This window comes from Prionailurus bengalensis, chromosome A2 (assembly GCF_016509475.1).
Source record: "Prionailurus bengalensis isolate Pbe53 chromosome A2, Fcat_Pben_1.1_paternal_pri, whole genome shotgun sequence".
NCBI classification, from domain to species: Eukaryota; Metazoa; Chordata; class Mammalia; order Carnivora; family Felidae; genus Prionailurus; species Prionailurus bengalensis.
Window position 1 is genome coordinate 115,051,072 of NC_057348.1, and position 21,074 is coordinate 115,072,145.

At 38.8% G+C, this 21,074-nt stretch overlaps 1 protein-coding gene and 1 non-coding gene across 2 annotated transcripts in view; one reads left to right on the forward strand and one right to left on the reverse strand.

Moving 5' to 3' along the window:
• The window catches only part of IGF2BP3 (insulin like growth factor 2 mRNA binding protein 3), a 155,183-nt gene that overhangs the window by 90,034 nt on the left and 44,075 nt on the right, over positions 1-21,074 (reverse strand). The window contains exon 3 of the mRNA XM_043589086.1: positions 16,643-16,691. Coding sequence (XP_043445021.1) covers positions 16,643-16,691 — 49 coding nt within the window. The remainder of the gene's footprint in view (positions 1-16,642; positions 16,692-21,074) is intronic.
• Positions 19,840-19,943, forward strand: LOC122488796. Its single transcript, XR_006298720.1, has one exon. It is a non-coding gene; the product is annotated as a U6 spliceosomal RNA (small nuclear RNA).

Here is a 21,074-nt window from a genome sequence, read left to right on the forward strand (position 1 = left end):
ACTTAAGAAAAAAGTAACCTTGGTGTGCCTGGGTGACTCAGTCAATTAAGCACCCAACTCTTGATTTTGGCTCAGGTCATGATTTCATGGTTCATGGAATCAAGCATGAAACTCTCAGTCATGAGGTTGTGAGTTCAAGACCCACAACAGGCACAGAGACTGATTTATATATATATATATATATATATATATATATATATATATATATATATATATGTATATATATGTATATATATATATATATATCTCCTATATATAACCTATTTTATATATATATATATATATAACCTATATGTATATGAGTGATATATAATGGAATATAATATGTATGTTTAAACACATACAATGGAAATCCCGCTTTTTAAAAAATACATCAATTTTTTAAAAATACACAAGTTAAGGGGCACCTGGATGGCTCAGACAGTTAAAGGTCCAACTTCGGCTGAGCTCATGATCTCCCAGTTCACAAATTCGATCCCCGCATCAGGCTCTGTGCTGACAGCTCAGAGCCTGGAGCCTGTTTCGGATTCTGTGTGTCTCTCTCTCTGCCCACCCCCCACCCCCCCTGCTGCCTCTCTCAAAAATAAACACTAAAAAAAATTAAAAATAAAATAAAATACATCAGTAAACAACAAGTGTTGGCAAGGATGTGCAACACCTGAGCAATATTGGTAGAAACATAAAATGGTGTAGCTGCTATGGAATATAGTACATCAGTTCCTCAAAAAATTAAAAACAGAACTGCTTTATCATCCAGCAATTCTACTTCAGGATATACCCACATGTACCCCAAAAAATGAAAGCAAGGTCTCAAAGAGATATTTGTACACTTAGGTTCATAGCAGCCTCATAGTCAAAATAGCCAAAAAGTGGAAGCCATACGAGTATCCATCAACAGATGAATGAATAAAATATGGTATATACACACAATAGAATGTTATTTAGACTTCAAAAGGAAATTCTGACACATTCCACAACCTAGATGAACCCTGAAGGCACACTAAGTAAAATAAGTCAGTCACAAAAAGGTAAATACTGTATGGTTCCACTCAGGTGAGGTATCTGGAGTGGTTAAATTCACAGAAACAGAAAGATAGGCGGTTGTCAGGGGCTGGAGAAAGGGAAAAATGGGGAGTTGTTTAATGGGTATAGAGTTTTAGTTTCGCAAGATGAAACAGCTCTGGAGATTGGTTGCACAACAATGTAAATACACTTAACACTACTGAACTATACACTTAAAAATGGTTATATGATCATTTTTATGTGTATTTTACTACCATTAAAGTAGCCTGGAGCCTGCTTCAGATTCTGTCTCCATCTCTGTCTGCCCCTTCCCCACGCGCGAGCGCTCTCTCTCTCAAAAATAAAAATTAAATTTTTTCAAATGAAAAAATTAAAAACCATATACAATGATACAAGACCCCTTCCCAAATTTAAACACATAAGTATGACTCTCACAAAAAACATATAGGATCTGATTGCTCCAAGCAGGATTTTTGTGTAGATACATAGACTTCCTTGTTCTAAAATACATACATAAAGCAGATTAACTAGCACTACTACAACAATTTTGAAAAAGGATAGGGGCACCTGGGTGGCTCAGTTTGTTAGGCAACCAACTCTTGTTATCGGCTAGGGTTGTGATCTCATGATCCTTGGGATGGAGCCCCACATCAGGCTCTGGGCAAACTGCTCCTGCTTGCAATTTTCTCTCCCTCTCTATCCACCCCTCTCCTGCTCACTCATTTTCTGTTTCTCTCTCAAAATAAATAAATATTTTAAAAAATTAACTCAAGGGGCTCCTGGGGGCACAGTCGGTTAAGTGTCTGAGTCTTGATTTCGGCTCAGGTCATGATCTCACTGTTTATGAGTTCGAACCCCACATCAGGCACTGTGCTGACAGCATGGAGCCTTCTTGGGTTTCTCTCTCTCTCTCTCTCTCTCTCTCTCTCTCTCTCTCTCTCTCTCTGCCCCTTCCTGCTCTCTCAAAATAAACATTTAAAAAGTAAAAAATTAAAATTAAAATAAAAAATTAACTCAAAATGCATCATAGATCTAAGTGTAAAACTTTACCACAGAAGAAAACATTCATAACCTGGATTTAGACAGAGTTTTTAGACAAGACACCAAAAGTACTATCCATAAAAAGGTGCTGGTAAAAATCAATAAATTGAACTTCATTAAAAATTTAAATTTTTTTGATGTAACAATGGTAAGAAAATGGACCATTAGTCACTAGGAGAAAATATCTGTAAATCATATTTGACTACAGATTTTTATCCATAACATATGAAAAACTCTGAAAACCCAATAAGATAGCAACCCAATAAACAGCTAAAGACTTAACCAGACACTTCAAAGAGAATACGTGGAAGGTAGGAAGCTCTAGGTTTAACATGGGGCTGGAACTCACAAACCCAAGATCAAGAGTCACATGCTCTACTCACTCAGCCAGCCAGGCACCCCTGATTACACTATAGTTTACATCATGGCGTTAACAGACCCAAATTCACATTTGATTCAGTTCCACTGCAGTCTGCTTAATTAGCTTTATAAGCAGTGAAAACCTAAATATGGTAAATTAACATGGTAAATTACTTAAGTAAAAACTTAAATTTTTGCTTTGTTTAAAGATATTTCTGTGTTTTCACCAAAAGTAACTAAAACAGAAAGCTGAGAAGAGAATGCGAGGGGGAGAAGCTCTGTGGCATACCCTGATTTGCATCCTTTATAAGTAAACCACTAACAGTACAGAGAAAGCAAGAGGGGAAGAAAGGTTAGGAAGGGGAGGGGGCCCAAAGTGCTGGACAGGACACTGACATATGGCTTTTAACCACTTTCATCTCACCACAGATCATTTCTTTTGGCCTCTTTTTTCAACTCATGCTACCTGGTAATCTATTTGATTTATGAATGCTTCCTTCTAAATCACCTGAACACACCTCTAGAATAAATTACATGGTTACCATTAGACTTCTTATTCGACCATTCATTCTTTGAAAAGTTTTATGTCAAGCGATGCCAGGGACTGAAGACACGACAGTCTCCTGAGGCATAATAAGAAATATATCTGGGGGTGCCGGGGTGGCTCAGTCTGCTAAGCATCTGACTCTTGATTTCAGCTCAGGTCATGATCTCAGGGTAAGTGGGACCGAACCAACCCCTCATCGGACTGCGAGCATGGAGCCTGCTTGGGATTCTGTCTCTCCCCTCTCGTGTGCACTCACCCCCTCTCTCAAGTAACTTAAAACACACACACACACACACACACACACACACACACACACACACACACACAATTTGGTCTTTGTCCCTGGTTCTTGACACAGAGTTTCTAAATCCCTTAGTGTTTCCTAAATGATACGAGTGATCAAAGTGTCTTTTGTTCTGATGAGGCAACTCTTGGTGTACTCCTAGATAGCTTTAGGATGGGGGTTGGTCACCACAGAGACCAAGGTGGGTTGTTACAACTTATAAGCCCCACTCCCCCAGTCACTGCAAAGAAGAGAAGTGCTCAAGACTGAATCATGGGCCTGAGTGATTAATTCAATCAACCATGCCCATGTAATGAAGCCTCCATAAAAACCCCCCAAAAAAATGGGTTCCGAGCACACCTGGAGAGAGCATGTTAGCTCTGCAACCCTTTCCCCCTATCTTGCCCTATGCATTTCTTCCATTTCTTGAGCTGTATCCTCTATAATAAACTGATGATAGTAAGTAAAGTGCTTCCCTGAGTTCTGTGAGCCATTCTAGTGAATTATCGGGGTGGGGGAGGGCATGCCACTGTGAGACCCTCCAAATTTGTCATCAGGCATAAGTGTAAACAACCTGGGCATCCCATTGCATCTGGCATCACAAGTGGAAGCTGTCCTTGGGGCGCCTGGGTGGCTCAGTCAGTTAAGTGTCCGACTTCAGCTCAGGTCACGATCTCGTGGTCCGTGAGTTTGAGCCCTGCGTCGGGCTCTGTGCTGACTGCTCAGAGCCTGGAGCCTGTTTCAGATTCTGTGTCTCCCTCTCTCTCTGCCCCTCCCCCGTTCATGCTCTGTCTCTGTCTCAAAAATAAATAAACGTTAAAAAAAAAAAAAAGAAGTGGAAGCTGTCCTATTAGACGAATCCCTTAACCTGGAGTTGTGGTACACTTCATTGGTATTGAAGAGTTAGGAGAAGTGGTATTGGAAGAGACACCATGTATTTGGTATAAGAAGTGTTCAAGTAATGACGACACATATCTCCCTCTCTCAGCATTCTTCAGCTGACAACTTCTTTTTTATTTAAAAATAAATTTTTTTTTAACTTTTTTAAATTTATTTTTGAGACAGAGCATGAACGGGGGAGGGGCAGAGAGAGAGGGAGACACAGAATCGGAAGCAGGCTCCAGGCTCTGAGCGATCAGCCCAGAGCCCGATGCGGGGCTCGAACTCACGGACCGCGAGATCGTGACCTGGCTGAAGTCGAACGCTTAACCGACTGAGCCACCCAGGCACCCCAGCTGACAACTTCTTAGCTCACATTCAGGGTACCAACTAGCACAGAAAACAGCAAGGATATGGGTATTTTGAGGGCTCCTGAGGGTTTAGAACATAAACATCTATCAATCCCATGCAAAAAGAAAAAAAGGTTATAGTTTTTAAATAGGCTTTGTAAAAGTTACTTTGTTTAGTTAGCCGTGTGGTCATAAAGCACTAAAGTTTGGATAACTCTTGCCTTATCTCCTACCCCTAGTAGTTAACTTCTTTTCCTCAGTCTTTATTCATAGGATCACACTTATTCCTAATCACCAAACTGAACTGTGAAGCAGTATGGTAATCATGTAGAAAGCTCTGCCTGAAACCCAAATAAATGAAAGAGATTTATTTACTAATTATTCCTTCTTGGATCTGCCAGGACTGCAAGTGAATAGTACTGAAACCAAAGACTCTCTTTACAACCTTTCCTGTTTACAACCATGAACGATCTGTTTGTGGCTGTTGGTAGTTTAACAGGACTGAAACAGAAAGACCAATTGTTTTCATCTGCAGAGTTTCAGGACTCATTTGCAGATTATGAAACTGAAAGAGCAACTTCACAACTTGGCACTAACACTGAATCCTAAAATTAGTGCTCAGGCACTTCTAAAGATAGCTTTAAAGCTTGAGAACACAACGCAGGAGCCCTCATGGTCAGACCTCAGAGGGTGGCTGTACCTACATTCTGTTTTCCCATTTATACATGGTAAGATGCTTTATAACGGTTGACTTAGGACTGGATCCTCTACAGGGTGGTGGCCATTGGTACAGGAAAGAACACCAAAGGAAGCATTGCGGGGTGGGAAGGGACAAGAGACTATGGACACTCAGTGTCCTATGGCAAGAAAGCAAAAGGGAGAGAGAACAAAGGTGACCACAAGACCAAGCCTTGAGCAGTATTAAAATTCACAGAGAGAGCCAAGAAATGATTTGAGAAGGAAAGAAACTCAGTTATAGACACCTTAAATTCAAAGCATATTCCAGGCCATGTTTGCTTCCAAGCAAGAAGCAAAGCAACAGGTAGAAACAAGTAGAATTTCTAAGAAAAAACAAGAGTAAATCACAGAGAAATGTTCACATTTAGGAATGGAAAAACATATGTCAGGGCACAGAAGAGTGGCTATAACTAAAACCTTCAGGGAAAGGAACTGAAAGCATAAATGTTATAAACAAAATGATCAATGAAGCAAAGGCCAGTGACTCTGGTCCCAAGAGGGGCATGATCATTCTGTGGTCTCTCAACACCACTTCCCAAGGAACCAGGCTCCTGAGAGAAAGGGATGATTCTAGACTGTGGAACAGAAAACATACAAAATGAACCAGGGGTTCTTGAACCCCAAGTCAAGGAAGACAATTGAGATAGCATTGAAAGGACACTGGCATGGTCCCAAAGCATTTTCAAGTCTCTCGGGACTAGAATAATACGAGTGTCCATATGAGTGAGTCCAATAATTTTGAAACCCAAATATGTTTAAACCCATGAGCTCATAAAAAACTCATTGGTAAAAACAAAAATCCTCAGTGGTCACCAAGGCACCCATATTTTATGAGAGAAAATAAATGGAAGAACTAAGTATTTTTCCTGTCTCTTTTATAGGGACTTTGTGTCAGGGTGATCAAAAAACTGATGACAACAAGTCTACAAAGGCATTCCAATAAATAAATGAAGCAACTGTAGAATTAAAATGTCACCATCCTATGACCACACAATAACGAATCTAAGCAACGATCAAATGGCATGTCATATCATAGAGACAGACATTATATACCTCCTAATGGAAGAATACATAACCACCTATTATTTCATTTTGTCTAAAGAAAAAACTGAACTTACATCTAATCCAAGTCCATAAGGGTCAAAGGAACATCGTAAGGGATCACACACGGATGTGGTTCAGCAAAATACAAATGTGTAACATTCTGTAGAGTAAGTCAACTTCCACAAATACACAACACCAAAAAAAGGGGAGAGGGAGGTCCTACTGATTAAATGTCTTAAAAAAGATCTTGTTTAGGGGCACCTGGGTGGCTCAGTCAGTTAAGCATCCAACCCTTGATTCTGGCTCAGGGCTCAATCTCGCGACTCACAAGTTTGAGTCCCACACAGGGTGCTGCACTGACGGCAGAGCCTGCTTGAGATTTTCTGTCTCCCTCTCTCTCTGCCTGTTGGTCTCTCTCAAAAATAAACAAACATAGGGGCGCCTGGGTGGCGCAGTCGGTTAAGCGTCCGACTTCAGCCAGGTCACGATCTCGCGGTCCGTGAGTTCGAGCCCCGCGTCAGGCTCTGGGCTGATGGCTCAGAGCCTGGAGCCTGCTTCCGATTCTGTGTCTCCCTCTCTCTCTGCCCCTCCCCCGTTCATGCTCTGTCTCTCTCTGTCCCAAAAATAAATAAAAACATTGAAAAAAAAAATTAAAAAAAAAAAACAAACATAAAAAAAAAGTCTTGCTTAGACCTTGATTCAAACAAACCTTTTAGAAATTGACATAATTAAATACAAGTGATTAGATTTGTATCGGATATTACAGTTACTATAAATTTAGTATGTGAATTTTTAAGAGACTCTTATGGGTTAAAATGTGTATCCTCAAAACTCATATGATGAAGTCTTAACTCCCAGTACCTCAGACTGTAACCATATTTAGAGACCACATCTTTATAGAGATCAAGTTAAAATTAGGTCATTAGGGGACACCTGGCTGGCTCAGTCAGTAGAGCATGTGACTCTTGATCTCCAGGGTCATGAGTTCATGCCCCACATTGGGCATAGAGCTTACTCAAAACGAAACAGAACAAAAAAAAAAAAAAAAAAAAAAAAAAAAATGAGGTCATTAGGGTGGATCCTAATCCAATAGAACTGGTGTATGTACAAAAAAGGAGAAATTTGGGGGTGTCTGGGTGGTTCAATCAGTTAAGTATCTGATTTTGGTTCAGGTCATGATCTCATGGTTTGTGAGTTCGAGCCCCATATCAGGCTCTGCATGGACAGTGCAGAACCTGCTTGGGATTTTCTCTCTCCTTCCCTCTCTGCCCCTGTCCCACTATCTCTCTCTCAAGATAAATAAATAAACTTTTTGAAAAAAGAGAAATTACTTGCCCTACAAGGGATACAGGTATGCTGTTTCAAAGGGGCACATGCACCCCAATGTTTATAGCAGCACTATCGACAATGCCCAAAGTATGGAAAGAGCCCAAATGTCCATCAATGGATGAATGGATAAAGAAGATGTGGTGTGTGTACACACACACACACACACACACACACACACACACTCGAGTATTACTCAGCAATCAAAAAGAATGAAATCCTGCCATTTGCAACTACACTGATGGAACTAGAGGGTATTATGCTAAGTGAAATTAGTCACAGAAAGACAAACAATATATGACTTCACTCATATGAGGACTTTAAGAGACCAAACAGATGAACATAAGGGAAGGGAAACAAAAATAATATAAAAACAGGGAGGGGGACAAAGCATAAGAGACTCTTAAATATGGAGAACAGGGGCACCTGGGTGGCGCAGTCAGTTAAGCGTCCGACTTCAGCCAGGTCACGATCTCGCGGTCCGGGAGTTCGAGCCCCGCGTCAGGCTCTGGGCTGATGGCTCAGAGCCTGGAGCCTGTTTCCGATTCTGTGTCTCCCTCTCTCTCTGCCCCTCCCCCGTTCATGCTCTGTCTCTCTCTGTCCCAAAAATAAATAAACGTTGAAAAAAAATTTAAAAAAAAAAATGGAGAACAGACAGAGGGTTACTGGAGGGGTTGTGGGAGGGGGGATGGGCTAAATGGGTAAGGCGCACTAAGGAATCTACTCCTAAAATCATTGTTGCACTATATGCTAACTTGGACGTAAATTTAAAAAATAAAATAAAATAATAAATAAATAAATGACAATCATGTCATTATTGAAAAAATAAATAAATAAAATACTAAAAAAGAGAAATTTGAACGCAGACATACCCACAGCAAAAATAGCACATGAAGATTGAAGTTTCACCACCACAAGCCAGGGAACTACTAGAAGAGAGAAGCCTTGAACAGATGCTTCCCTAACAGCACTCCCAAGAATACAAGTGCACTAACACCTTGTTAGACTTCTAGCCTCCAGAACTGTGACATTAAAAGTTTCTGTTAAGTCCCGCAATTTGTGGTTATTTTGTTACAGCAGCCCTAGTCAACTAAGAGAGAGACATTATCTTTTGGAGATACATATTGTAGTATTTACTAAATGAAATCACATCATGTCTAGCTTCAAAATAATCTGGAAAAGGGTGAAGAGAGCAGAGCTATCAACAAAACAGGACTGGCTCACCATATATTAACAATGGCTGACACTGGGTATCAAGTCTGGGCATCAAAATTCTTTTAAAGCTCTCTAGATAATTCTAACGCACAGAATTTGGGAACACGAGTCTAAGAATAAGTAAAATTGAGTCCAGTGAAGACTGTCCTAGCAGAGGAAATAGCACATACAAAGACCCTGAGGTCAGAAAACGTGGTGCCTTATCATACTAGCCTATTTTTATTTTTGATATTGTTTAAATAAAGGTTTAATTTATTATTTAAATAAACCTTTAAATAAAGGTTTAAATAAAGGTTTAAATAAAGGGCCTGGGGGGCGCCTGGGTGGTGCAGTCGGTTGAGCGTCCGACTTCAGCCAGGTCACGATCTCGCGGTCCGGGAGTTTGAGCCCCGCGTCAGGCTCTGGGCTGATGGCTCAGAGCCTGGAGCCTGTTTCCGATTCTGTGTCTCCCTCTCTCTCTGCCCCTCCCCCGTTCATGCTCTGTCTCTCTCTGTCCAAAAAAAAAAAAAACAAAAACAAAACAAAAAAAAAAACGTTGAAAAAAAATAAAGGGCCTGGAAACCTTTGAGATAACCATCTCAGAAGATCCATGGAAGCACAGGACACAAGTTCAGGCAACATAGTGCACGGACATTTGTAAACACAGGGAGGTAGAACCTTGGGACCAGAAATACTTGCCTCAAATACTGTTCATATACAGGCAATAGGTTAACTCTGCCTGTATGCCTGTAACATTTCCCTGCGTGCCTCTCACACCAAGTCATTTCTAATGAGGCCAAGTCCAACCCATCCCAGAGCATTGATGCATAAAGAACGCCGCTGTCCACGGTTCTCTAAAAGTTTACCTGTAACTTCTTCAAATAAGCCGTTCAACCCCATTCATCACTCATCACCATATATTTCCTCCAAGCCTGGTAGAATCCTTTTTCTATTGAGTTCACTGTCACACTTTCAGAGGCATGCGGAAAGCAAATAAATGATGATAATTGTAAGAAAGAGAAACTTACCTTTTGGGGGAAGTGTTCTGTTTGAGTAACCTGATTAAGAGCAGAAACTCTACCACTTTCCAGTTGCGTGACCCTGGGCAAGTTACTTCACCTCTCTGTACCTCAGCTGCCTCATCTGTAAAGTGGGGACATGGGACTGTTGTGAAGATAAAACGGGTTAATTCAGCACCTACCACGTAAGTGTTCAATAAGTGTCAGCTATTTATAGGCTAGTGCTCAGAGTCAGGCTGTGGTGAAAAAAGATCACCTGTCTGTGTCAACGGTCTCCACTTGCCTCTTATGGTCCTTCAAAATTTGGTAGAGATCAACTAGCTCTAACAACTGTTCATACTAATTGTCATAGTGATTTTCAAACAGTCCCACAAAACTTCCCCAGGGGCCAAAGAGGGAACCAGCAGACAAGGTTCTATGCCAGCTTTGAAAAGCTCGGTCTTTATATTTGTACACCAGGATTCTGCCATACCATGTGCTTTGAAGAAAAGAGAAAAGCCTGAAAATCACCTACCAAGAGAACACTGCTTATCTACTACTACTTTATTTACAACGCTAAGATATCTGCTGCAAAAGCCAACATTTAAATGGGTTATTTGTAATAATCAACATCAACACCTCCTGTGACTTTTCCTTCAGTTCATGGCTAATGTCAACCCCACTGTGTCTAGAGAGGTATTTTTCTGTTTGAGTATCTTGTATTGTTAGCTTTTCATTGTCAATTATACTTAAATGCTTTGGTCTCATCCAATTTCTGCTCATCATTAATTCACGTATTCACCATGGACCAAACACCATCTGACCAGAGCACCAAACACACATCAGCACTTGGACATATGAAGATGAATCACAATTCCTTCTGCTAAACACATCCACCAGGGACTTTGCCTGACTGACTCCATCCAGGGCCTTGGCCTAAATCTCTTTACTTGGAAGTCATCCCACCTCCCTCCATCTCCAAGACAGTCTTCCAATTCTCAGGACACATTCATCCAAGGCTTACTATAAGGGCTCTTTTTGAACAATTTTAGGTAACTATGCTATAGTTTTGTTGTCTTCCTCCCAGACTAGATAACATGGCATCACTACTTTCTCGCTTACTTCTTTTTTTCTTTCTCAATGAAGACTCCTTTGGTTTCCCTTTTGCTAGAGCCTAGCTTAACAATATTGCTATTTCTACTTCCTAGTAGAACAGCCAAGGTGTCCTCCTGTAATCATTCTTTCTTACTACATTCAGAGTCCATATGGAAAGAAAGTAACAGACGTCACTGAGATGTTACTAGCTTTACAAAGCTAATGGAAGCTAATCTTATGGAAATTTCTGACTCTACAACTTGCCTCCATTAAGCATTCTTCTAAGTACAATGTGAATTTCTCCATCTGTAGTACTTGCTTCAGCTCATAAAACGTCCATTTTCTGAGGTTTCTACCTTGTTTATAGTAGGTCTTTCACTGTGGTCTGAAATGCAGGCATCTCTCTAAAGCTTTAGCCCTTCTACCACACAATAGACACTACTAACATGAATGTAATTTATTCGAAGTTCTGCTACATCCTCCTACTATATCTTACTATTAACCCAACACTCCCCACCACCCAACTACAAAGGAATAAACTTCTTTCCATCATGAAGGAAGCCTATAAAGTTCTAACATTCCCTATTACCCTAGAAGTCAACTTTCCAAAGCTGGTCACTAGGAATGAGGCTCAAAACAAACTAGCCAAACAGTAGAGTGTTCTGTTAAGGCAGTGCTGTGGCCCTACAAAAGCAGAGCCTCCTAAGATTTCTTACAAGCTACACTCACTTCCAAAAATTGCTTCAAGCTCATATGAAGCACCACAAAGACCTCTTAAAGATAAAATTAAGAACTCTGCTCAGAGAAGAAAACTCAACAGTATTTTATGCTGCATATTCCAACTTACACCTTTGGTTTTTCATTTTTAGTATAATAGTTACTTGTTTTCCATGTCAAGAACCTGAGATCAACTCATAAATGTCGGAAGACTGGATGCAAATGCAGGATGCTTTTAGTTATAAAGAAACTCCCTTTAATCCCCTATGTTTAGCCTGCGAGACAGCTTCTGCTTCCTTTATTCAATCACACCAGACTACACACATGGCAAAAACAGACCTTACACTGTGGAAATCTCTTTAGTTTCTTCTCAAGATACTCATCTTCCCAGCTCAGTTAAGTCCAGGAAAAACTGGATATCCAATCCCTGAGGTAAAAGCCAGCATACATTCTGGATTTTCTACCAAGACTGTGATTTCAAAGTATGCAATCCTGCTAAGTATTTGTCAGACCACATACATATTCAAATCTTTGCCTTAGAAAATACAGTGTCTTCAGTCATGGCCAATGTCAGGGCATCGTCATGTACAACACCTCAGATGTAGACAGCTGTAGCTGTAACTGTAGCTCAGACTGTTTTCCCAGACAGTAAACCAGTAACTCTGGGAACATCATTCTACTATTACTGCCCAACCCCAAAATGAGAACCTCACTCAACCTTTAAAACATTTCATTTACATAATTATTGAGTCTTACATTTCTTTCAGAGAAGGTACTCCTTTTTGGAGTTCTGTGAGTACTTATTAGGAATTTTGATTATTTAGATTGGACAGTAGTAAGACAATGAAATTGGAAAAAATTCTCCTTGAAAAGTCCTTTCCTGAGGCTTTGGCAATTTTTTTTTAAATGCAGAAAGACATTCTTTAAATTTAGGAAATGGGGCCCAACTGAGACATTGAGTAAGAAGAAACCGAGTGTTCTCAAAGGCTTTTAAAGTCCGGGGTTCTGCTGGGACTCGAACAATCCCACACCTCCATGCTGTTTGTCCAAGAAGGCATCCCCTCAAATCCTTAGCACTCATGTCCATGTCCCTCTGGGCATCTGAGGACCCAGGCCTGTAGGCCATCAGGACTCTTTGTAGATGTGGCCCTTCTAGCATTTTGGTCACACCAAAAATCTTCCAAGTATCTCAAGCAAGGGGATGGGAGGTGGAGAAACAAAATTTTCTTCTATTTCCCTTCTACTGCTACATTCCACATACTGGGGGGAAAACAAAACCACCTAATTCTCCAGCAGTAGGTCCTTCACAAAGTTAGTTTCCTCATATTTTTATCTGCCAAAAACACTTAAGCAGTCAAACAGTTGGCCAATCCAGGGCCCCTAAGTGCTTTATCATTAACCATAACTACATAGTTAGAAACCATTTAACTTCTGCCTGGCATACCCAGGATGCAAGATGCACTACACAGAGAACTTGAAAGGAATCCCCTTCTGATCATTCAGTATATGGCAATATAAAGAAAAAATAAACAATACATGAACACAAATATTTAAAAAAGTCATAATGGAATAAAATAATTAACGATCCAGCAACGGATTTAATAAAATGCCACAGAGCATCACATCCAGTGTTTCTACCAAGGTCCCAGATTCTGTCACCTCTGCAGTGACCTCACAGAAAATGGCTTACAACAGGACTGGCAGAACAGGGGAGGAATTTCACTTGTGGTTTAGAACTCTGGCTGGATATTAAGCTCTTGGTTCCAGGTCCACCTTTCAACTTTTCAATGCTGAGCTTAGGACTCTGCACTCTTTAAAAGCACTCCTTTTGGGCACCCGGTGGCTCAGTTGGTTGAGCGTCCAACTTTGGCTCAGGTCATGATCTTAGTTTGTGGGTTCAGGCCCTGTGTCAGGCTTTGTGCTGACAGCTCAGAGCCTGGAGTCTGCTTTGGATTCTGTGTCTCCCTCTCTCTCTGCTCCTCTCCCGCTCACACACACACACACACACACACACACACACACTCTCTCTCTCTCTCTCTCAAAAATAAATAAACATTAAAAAAAATTAAAAACAAATAAAAACAAAAGCACTCCTTTGCCTATGGTTCCGTTAGCTTCACAGACTGGAAGACAATGGAGGAGATAAGACAGGCTCTTCCCCCATTTGTCAGCAGTTCGTATCAGCAATGGGTTTCAGTCTCTAAATGCCATGGGCACTCCTAAAACCAGCTTTATCACCTCCCTTCTTTCTCCCCTATGCCAGGGAGCAGCTACAACCCTTGTTCAGAGTCTCAACTACTCAGGGCTCTCTTTCCAAGTTACAAAGATCTAATCATCTCAACGTCTTGCTTTGACACCTCAGCCTTCAGGATGGTAACTACTCCCTGCAGCCACCGCCTCTGGATCCTCTGTTTTCCCCTGCAGTCTTCCAGCACCTGTGTAATTCTTTACATTAAATTTCCCCTGATGAAATACCTAGCGTTTGCTGGCTCCAGCCTGGACCTGACCGAGATAAGCACCAGAACTCAAGGTTAAGAGGAGGTGAATTTGTTGTTCATTTACTAGCTAAAACGTAGCGTGCATTTATACATATCAAGCACTTTTTAAGGGCTTTAGCGTACATCAACCTATAAAGGTTTACAGCAACCCAACGAGGTGGCTACTATCCTCATCCTGATGTTAGAAATTAGGAAAATGAGGCTCAGAAAAACCTGCTCAGAGATCACACAACTATTAAGTAGTGAAGCTAGGATACAATTCCAAGTCTGACCCCAAAGGCCACCTACAAAAAAAACTAAGGCTTTTCTAAATACTTCCCACTGCTTGAAGGGACTATTTACATGATTCACCAATCACTTATTCTAAGTATACACTTGCTTTTTTGTTATCCTTTTAAGACTTATTCCTTACCAGTTGCCTTCCGTTTTAACATGCCATTGTTTGACTAGTAGAACAGTATCTTTTGTCCTGTGGAATGTCTCACACTCTGGGCTTGACTAGTTGTTTCTTCGTGGCATCATTTAAAGTTGTGCCTCTATCCTCTCTAGTTTTGGTAATTCAAAGTTAGACTGAAATTGAATACAGTCAAATCTCTGTTTTTTAGACAAGAATATTTCACCCGTGTTTCTGTGTATTTGCTATTTCATCAAATCAGGAAGTACGCAACATCTGGCCATTCCATTATCAGTGAAACTTAGATTAATGAGTGGATTCAAAGTTTAACCCCTCCATTATAAAGGCAATCTGGACTTTTAAATCCAAAATTATCACTGCCTACGATAAGGCTTTGGCACAAGACAGACACCATACTCAGTATGTACAAATAAAACGTTATAAAAAGTGACTCATCTCAAAAAGGAAGTAACAGATGGTGTTCATTCAAGTCTTCAAGGAAAGGAAACATCACAATAACTCATTCTATTCCTCACCAAATTGGTTTTATCAGTATTTCAAACATTTTTTTAAAATGTAAGAGGTCAAAGGTCAAGAGTTTCAAAGTCTAGTTCCAAGCTTACAATTTAGTATTCATTCCTACTTAATTCTTTGAATCCTGTGCCCATATTTGTCCACCTGAAAATGGAGTTAACATCTCCAATTTCACCTTACCTCAAAAGATTAGTGGGAGGATAAAATGAAATTTAAAAGAAAAAGTTGTACATGGCAAATAAAGATTTATTCTCATAAATTAAATTTTATCCACAATGAGAAATAATACAGTAAACTAAAAGCTTGAGAAGCCACCAAAAATACAATAAAGTAAATGCTTCAGAAGTCACTGTAATCTAAATTTGAAGAGATCTTATGAATGAACTGCCACTTGCCTACAGCTGATGTGCTAGTACACCAATATTCACTCACTTAAAATTGACAACTACCATTTTGACGATTTCATTGAAAGCTACACTAGATTTAGTTCTCAAACAGAAACTCATATTTAACATGGCCCATGTTAAAATAAGGGGATCCAATCAGTAATCTTGATTACCATGACACTTGATTTGGGTACGCATGCTCCAAGCTACTCAAGTTCCTAAACCAATGTTAATCTAAAACAGGAAATCCATTAGGTTTAATCTTAAAAGTCACTGTTTCCATCTACAAAAATACACTTTCTATACATTATATAACTTGGAAAATATTCAGTATATATCAAAGAACCACCTCTTCCAGCAAAGTTTAAACCAAATTATATTGTTCTGAAAATAAATGCTGTATAAAATATCATGAGCATAAATGATTTGTTACCAACTGGGACATTGGACGAATCATACCTCAGACCAACACACCTTAATTGACCATAAAAGAAACCTTTCAACCATCCTTTGCATTTTGGTGAAGGTTCTGGTTTAGTGACTGACTCATCAAATGTCATTTCAGAAAACTAATATGAAACACACAAAGCTAGTTACTCTTTGTTTTTATATTAAAAATACATGCAAGCTGAGGAGTTTTCCCTGCACCATCTCTCCCAAATAAATTTTAAGAACTTTCAGGTTCCATCATCAGCAAGAGTCAAAAGACATTTTATTTCTTCAACCACTGATATCTCAAATTCTCACCATGACGTCATTATTATCCTTTGGAAATTACGGACACTGGCTATTCAACTGTGCTACATGGTTTGTTTATACAGTTACTACAGTGCCACCATCTGAGCAAAAGAAAGCTGAGCTCACATTTTAAAATAAAGTATAAATAGCAACTAGGTGTCTTTAAAAAATGTGCCAAGGAGGGAAGTTCATATTTAAATATAACTGGGGAACTCATCAGAAAGATCCCAAACAAGATTCTGTTAGGATGGGACTGAATGAGGAAAACTACCCCATTAAAGTATATCAAAGAGCAGATTTTTTTTTTTTAATGAGCAGATTTTTAAGAGAGACACTATGCTCCTGCAGAGAAAAGCCCACAGCAAGACAAACACAAGAGAGAAGAATTTTGTGTTTTAGCACAACGCAGAGTTGAGGGAACGAGAAAAACCCTTCGAGAAACTAAAAACAATAAGCTTAAATACAGAAATCTTAACTTTAAATATAGAAATTCTTACCTCCCACTGTAAGTGAGGCGGAATATTCCTTATCTGAAGTTTCCGGATCCTGCAGAAGAATTAAAATGTTTTATAAAAGAAAAAAAGAGTATGAAAGCCAAAGACATCAATAGCCACCATGGATGCTTTAAAATATTTACATTAACTACAAGGCAATACGCAGTAGGAAAACACAACCAAAGAAGGAAAAAGGAGACAAAGTTAATCACAGAATGCATACTGAGACCATTTGGAGATCCAGCAGCATTGGATTATTACAGCTTATTTTAAAAGCCACACTGGGGCGCCTGGGTGGCTCAGTCGGTTTCCAACTTCAACTCAGGTCATGATCTCACAGTTGGGGAGTTCAAGCCCGGCATTATGCTCTGTGCTGACAGCTCGGGAGCCTGGAGCCTGCTTCAGATTCTGTCTCCCTTTCTCTCTGCCCCTCCCCTGCTTGTGCTCACTCTCTCTCTCTCAAGAATAAACATTAAAAATATTTTTAATTTATGGGGCCGTACTACAAATGTTCTTAATCTGAGATCACAGCCAAGGGGACCATAGACTGATTTGGGAAATCTGGATGGGTGGAGGGGGAGTAAAAACCACTGATTTATTTTTTCACTATCCCCTACATGAAATTTAGCACTCCTTTAATTATGAATGTTGGCATGTAAGTTTAGTAGAATCACACTACTTGTAATTTTGACATTAACATCAGATATTTTTGTATCACTATAACTTGTTGCAGACCTTTATCATCTACACCCATTACTGTGAAACTTAGACATGTTGCTAGAACTTACTATGTTAAGTACATATTGTAACTGTGAGTTTTAACATTTTACTAAATGTATTTCAAAATAATTAACTTCCTATCATCCTATGTATTTTATGCCTTGAAAAACATCTTAAGATATCCCTAACTTTCAGGCTACCAAAGGACTCCATGGTACAAAAAAAAAACATTAAAATCCTGACCTTACCACTGTATGTTAACTAACTCAAATTAAAATAAGAACTTAAGGAAAAAGTCGTTTGAATTTTCTAGCTAGTAGTTATATAAAAGATCTTAAATGAAATATGCATTTAGCTAGATATTACTTTTTGATTACACTTAAATTGATGGTTTCTATTGTCATTGCACAATACTCAAAAATATATTTAAGATTTCTGCCTTCATCAGTTTATGGACTTTGTTAGGCCTAAAACCTTTCCAAGTGAGGTTATTTTGGCTGCCATTTGGAAATGTGCATCATGTCTTTATTCATCAAAAATGCTGTCAATTTGTCTCCTTACCTACTCAAACTTGCTATTAGAGTTATTTAGCATTCTTTATATTCACTTGTTATATATACAAAATATTACTACATGGTTTTACTGACACCTAACACAATTGTAAATGTCTCAGCATCTTACATATATGAATCTTTGTGTTGTCCATTAAACTCTTTGGTATTATATGTATGTAAATCGTTTGGATACTCCTTAACTCATTGCATGTGTCATTATTATTAACCACTCTGATTCATTAAATTTTCTTATCACAATACCAAAAAAAAAAAAAAAAGACCTCAGTTCACATGCCCACATATGTAAATATGTAGGTCACATAATATTGATTATATACAATATTTACTGTAATGTATATATCCTCTCTTCTTCTACCCTTTTTTAAATGTTGTCAGAGGGAGGAAGGGAGGAAGAGATATCAATTATGTGAGATTGTATCATAGGTGCCACACACAAAATCACCTCCTTAGAAGGGAAAGGAATTTATAGTCAACTAGGTATTAAAAAAAAAAAAAAGAAGAAAGAAAAAGAAAAAGATTGGCAACTGGGCTTAACATATCAAGTGAAATAATTAAATTACTTAACTTCTAAAATTAGAAGTTTCCTTCCTGGTCAAATAACCCACTTATTTTGAAGTACCACAGCAAACCACAAGATCAGATTCATAACCTAGTCCTTTGTCTCTTGCATTCCCCTCAAAGCACGAGAACAAACACCAGATACCACCTATCCCTTAGGGAACTATAAACAACATGTAAGTTAACCCAACTCAGGTACATCCTGTTTGTAAACTAAGGAGGAAGAAAAAGCAATTTTAAATTATTTTTATGGGACCGTAAAGCAAAGCACAATCATCAGGGACAATACACCATAGAGATGGTAAGACAGCAGGTCAATTTAAGAGAAAAAAATTTCAACTACCACCTTAGTCTCAGAATTTACACATGAAATGCTAAGCCTAGGATTTCTTTCATAGTAACTCATGTGCTATTAATTGTTAAAGCTGCAAGACACATGTGCTCTCTCTGCTTCTGTATATATAAATTTTATATTTCCCATAAAAGCCTTTAAGAATATACTCTACTAAGGTGTGTAATACACAGATTACACAATTGCTATATATTGCTGTAGGGAGCAGAAATATTACTCAACATTATGTAATTATTTATCCTGAGTAACCAAGGAAGTTAAGATTTACTACACACATCCAACTACACATATGCAAGTACTAAGTTTTATTCAAGCACCTGACAGTAAGAATTAGCAGCACAGTTTTAAGTAACTAAGTATTCATCCCCATTGGACTCTTTTGTGGGTATACGTATTACCGAAAATTTTCTCCACAAGTACACCTGTAAGTGTACATACAGAGTTTAGGTCAACTAGCAGGTAATTATTCTTATCACAAAAACAAGTATCTACCTCACAAGGCTCCCAAGAAATTCTGTGAATAGAATACCATCTTTCATATATTAGAAGTAATCGTTAGCCATGTTTTCTCAACGCATTCTTCAAAATGTATATCCAACATCCATTTACTTATTGGTAGTTACTCCAAAATAATTCTTTTTCCTAACGGCTGTCTAGTTTCCATTATCGGATTCTCTCAAGTTTCATTTTAGACAAACATCAGGATTATTTTCATATAGTTACTGTTCTCACATCTAGAGTTCTTTCCCACTTAATCAGTCAGTAACTTATTTAAAACTCTGCAGTTTCTCCTCTGCTCCTAACCCCATGCTCCCTTCTTACCAGTTTAAGAGTCAAAAGGCTCAAGATTACAAGCGTCCCAGCAAAGGTATGAATTCTCACCATCCAGCTCAAAAAAACAAACTTCTGACGTGGGAAGTACTTGAGAAAATCCATCCCACCCCACTGTACTTATCAGGTCGGCTGTACACAAAGCCCCATCACTTGCGTGATCCATGCTCCCTTCGGCAGCACATACACTAAAACTGAAACAATAGAGCAATTAGCATGTCCCCTGCATAAGGATGACATACAAATTCATGAAGCATTCCACATTTTTTATATGTAAATTTGCTATATATAAGTTTTCCAAGTGATTTTTCTTTTCTTCCCCCCCTACCTCAGTATTAGGCTTTCCCCCCTATTAATACAAGTAAATCCAGAGGGCACCTGGCTAGCTCAGTTGGTAGGGCATGCAACTCTTTATCTCAGTCATGACTCTGAGCCCCACATTGTATGTAGAGATCACTTTAAACCAACAAATAAATAAAACAAGTTTAGATTTTATGAAAAAATAATATAAGTAAATCAAGTTCATTCATTTTTTTGTTTTTTTAATGTTTATTTTTGAGAGTGAGAGACACAGAATGTGAGCAGCCAAGGGGCAGAGAGAGAGGAAGACACAGAATGCAAAGCATTCTGTCAGTGCAGAGCCCGAAGCAGGGCTCAAACTCACAAACCAAGAGATCCTGACCTGAGCTGAAGTCAGACACTTAACCGACTGAGCCACCCAGGGGCCCTGTCAAGTTCATCCATTTAAAAAAGAAAAAAAAAAGAAAAAAAAATACTATCACTTGCTTCACTCATCTCCCATCCCAGCTTTTAACATTAGGTTATATTTAGGTTTGATCCTAAATAGTTCAGAGTCAAGAAAATAGATATTGATACATATCTACCGTATGATTACCTAATCATTAAAGTTCAGTTTAACTATCAGGAAGCAAATTAAGTTGGTGTTCTACCTCCACCTGACATACACCTGAAAAACAATAGGAAACACACACTTTGAGAGCAGAGACCAATTAGAGCGTCTCATTCTCAGAAACTGGAACAGTGCTTGGCACCTGAGAAGCAATCAACTGATAGTTAAACAATCAACTGATACTTAAATCTATATAAATATAGATTATAGAATTTATTATCATCTATAAAGGGGAAGAAAAACACAAGAATTCACAGCTCTAACCAGAAACTACTAGCATTTCCACTGATTTTCTTACACCTCATAAGGAGAGAGAAAAACCGGAACATTTAATCAACTATTGTTTAAAAAAAAAAAAAAAAAAGCCTTAACAGAATTTATTTTATCATATAGAATTTAAAGGTTTCCCCCCACAAGGAAAAATGAGGTAAAGTTTAAGTTCTCAGATAACAGATAAAAATCTTCAAAAATGCTTACTGTGCTTGAAAT